The sequence below is a fragment of the Helobdella robusta genome (genome assembly GCF_000326865.2).
Source record: "Helobdella robusta unplaced genomic scaffold HELROscaffold_5, whole genome shotgun sequence".
Lineage (NCBI taxonomy): Eukaryota > Metazoa > Annelida > Clitellata > Rhynchobdellida > Glossiphoniidae > Helobdella > Helobdella robusta.
The window spans coordinates 5959861-5962804 of record NW_008705254.1 but is presented as its reverse complement, the minus strand read 5'-3'; the positions used below and the strand labels follow the sequence as shown (position 1 = coordinate 5962804).

General features: G+C 34.2%; 1 protein-coding gene across 1 annotated transcript; it reads right to left on the bottom strand.

Annotated features, from left to right (window-relative positions):
• Nucleotides 1–206: 206 nt before the first annotated feature.
• On the bottom strand, nucleotides 207–629 carry HELRODRAFT_67598 (hypothetical protein; the record flags this gene model as incomplete). The annotated part of the gene is made up of 1 exon (XM_009026863.1): nucleotides 207–629. The coding sequence occupies one exon, from the start codon at nucleotides 627–629 to the stop codon at nucleotides 207–209; it is 423 nt and encodes a 140-aa protein (XP_009025111.1).
• Between the last annotated feature and the right edge of the window lie 2315 nt (nucleotides 630–2944).

The following is a 2944-nucleotide window of genomic DNA, read 5'->3' as shown; positions in this document are numbered from 1 at the left end:
GTTCGTTATTTGCCACAAGCGCAATGCACATTGAGATGATAAGCGTCGTTCACACTCTTTGATCGTTGAACGCTTGAAAAACTAACAATTCAATTTAAATCAATTGAAATGCCTTGTCAAGATTATTATATGATATTAACGAAATTAAAATTTAATAAAATATCAACACAGTTTACAGATTTAATAGAATATCAACACAGTTTTCATCAACAATAAAAGCACAGTATCAGCAACAACAACAAACCTCTACAAACACCCAACATTTTAGCTGCCGAAACGCCTCCAACATCACCACCGCTGCCACTCCCGCTGATGCCATTGTAATTGCTGACATGCTGATTATCCGAGACGCAAATGAGCTTCTTGGCGGCGTCACATGGATGGATGGGGTCGCATTGATCCCCATGTTGCCTCGGACACACCAGGCAGCAACCGCAACCGTCTAGCACCGCATTCACGCCACTCTCACATGAAGGGGTGTAAGTTTCGAGTGTGTACTCAGTGGATGGGATGTTTTGTTTGTTGTTGTGTTTGTTGTTATGTCTGTTGTTGTTGTTGTAGGCAGGGTCGTTCTGCAAATCTTTGTTCTTGTTGCGTTGGTTGATGCACTTGCATTGGTCTTTGCACATGGGGTTGTTGTTGTTTCTGTTGTTTTTGTTGTTGTGCGCAATTGAGTGGTCACCGTACATATTGTTGTAGTGGCTGTTGTAGTTGTTGTGGTGGTTGTCGTAGTTGTTGTGGTGGTTGTCGATCGGGTGGTCGCCCAACATGTTGTTTATGTCGATTATATTGAAGTCATTATTGGCATGTGGGTTGTTGTTTAGATCATTTTTGTTTATGTAGACGTTGTTGTGTGCCAGGTTCTTGTTCTTTTTATTGTTGTTTTTGATGTCATTGTTATTATTACTATTATTTTTATTAACGGTTTTGTTGTCTTGTCTTTTGTTATTTTTATTATTATTCTTGCTATTTTTATTTGATTTCTTTACGGTTTTATTATTATTATACGTCTTGTAATAGTTGTTGTTGTTATTAACTTCATTGTTCTTCTTGCTTCTGGAGTTCTGGAAAGAAACAAATTGAAACAATTCAGTCATGCGCTACTGCGCGAGCACTTTTTGAGCATTTTAATTTACGACCTCTCCTAGGCCCACTGTGTGGTAATCGCCTGCCTGTCGCTACTGCTGCTACTGCTGCTGCAACTCCAGTGAATTTATTAGACTCGCGATGAAGATAATGGAGAAAATTGCGAAAACATTGACAACAAGAAGAAACCGTTAGTGGTAATTACATTATAATGATGGTTATAAAAATGCTTGCTCTGAGATCATTTATGTTTACATTAATAATGAAATAGAAATATTTTGATACTAACTAAAATATATTTTAAATTCATAATTATCTGAAAATTAATCTGAAAATTTTTATGTAAATAATAAAATAAAAATATTTACATTTTCACTAAAATAAATTTTAAACTCGTAATTATCTGAAAATCGATGTTATCAGCAAAAAATCTTAGAAAAGAGATTGAAATTTTGAACAACTCTTCAAACAACAAAATAAAATTAGAAATTTGGCAGGAAATAACGAATGTTGAACCTATAATTCTTGACCTAAATTATTAATAACTGTGTTTATATATGTTTGCTAAAACTGGTCTTATGTGTGCGAGAGTCAGTTGCAGTCGTGGTAACAATTATGCGTTAATTAATGCTGGTGTTGCAGCATTTCGTGTGGTTAACTCGGAAAAAGAGTGAACCAAACAAACATGAAGTGATCACGTGTTGTGCTGATCAGAGTAGTGTTATAAAATATACACATGGAGGGTAATTGTGTATATGTTGCTGTCTTGGATGCTGCAGTGAGAATAATAAGAGCACTAAAAAATTGGCGCTAATTAAAAATATTTTGTTGATGACGACGTTCTTTTTGTTGTTTTTGTGTTCATGTTGTTTTGTTTTCAGGCTGATTTGTGTTCATGCTGATTTGTGTTCATGTTGTTTTGTGTTCGTGTTGATTTGTTTTCATGTTGTTTAGTGTTTATGCTGTTCTTCATGTTGCCGATGCTGTCAATATTTCAGATAATTAAAAAAAAGAAAAATGATGACAGGCAGGCAACTTTATGTGAGAAGAAATTCAATCAGGAAGAAGTGTGAGCTTGTTGATAAGCAATCAACACGTGTTTTTTGACGAATGGGCGCGAGTTTTGAACTGTAGCAAGGCGTCCATCAATTTGATGCTGGCACAGATGCAGAAACAAACGCAAAAATATGCAGCGCTTGCTCTGTGCTTTTTTGTTGATTTATTTACATTGCAGTGAGAGATTTTTTTTTATTTGAATCTTATTAGCATTTGAAAATTGATGAAGATGAAACACGAAAATGTCCAGGTAGGAGGAATTTTTTAAATGAATTTTTTTAATTAGTGGTTTGCAAGGTCGTTGATAAATTTCAAAATATTCTTTAATAAGCTGGAACGCAATAATATTATTTTAAACATTTTGATTATTTGTGTGCATGGGATGTCTTTGTAATATGTGCGTATGGGTAAAAAATATATAAACATTTTAACAAATATTTAGAAGTACTTCACATATACGTAAAGTACCCATCTTTTTTGTTGCTTGGATCAGGTCTAAACGCAAAAAGCTCCCACTATCAATACAGGTTAGTTCAGTGCCTGCAAAAGCAAAATGCTTATTTCAAGCAATCCAAACGCTATGCACAGATTCCATTCTAACATAAATATTTTGCAAGCAAAGTTTCAAATAGTTTACGTGGAACGAGATATCATACAAATAACTGATATAAATACCCTCATTAACAATTATACACAAATATCATTCTTTATATGGAGTTATGTATCATGTCTGCAATTGATTGCATAAACACGCTAATTTTTTTGAAGTAACACTTTCAATTCAATTTACTTTAGCGCAGCT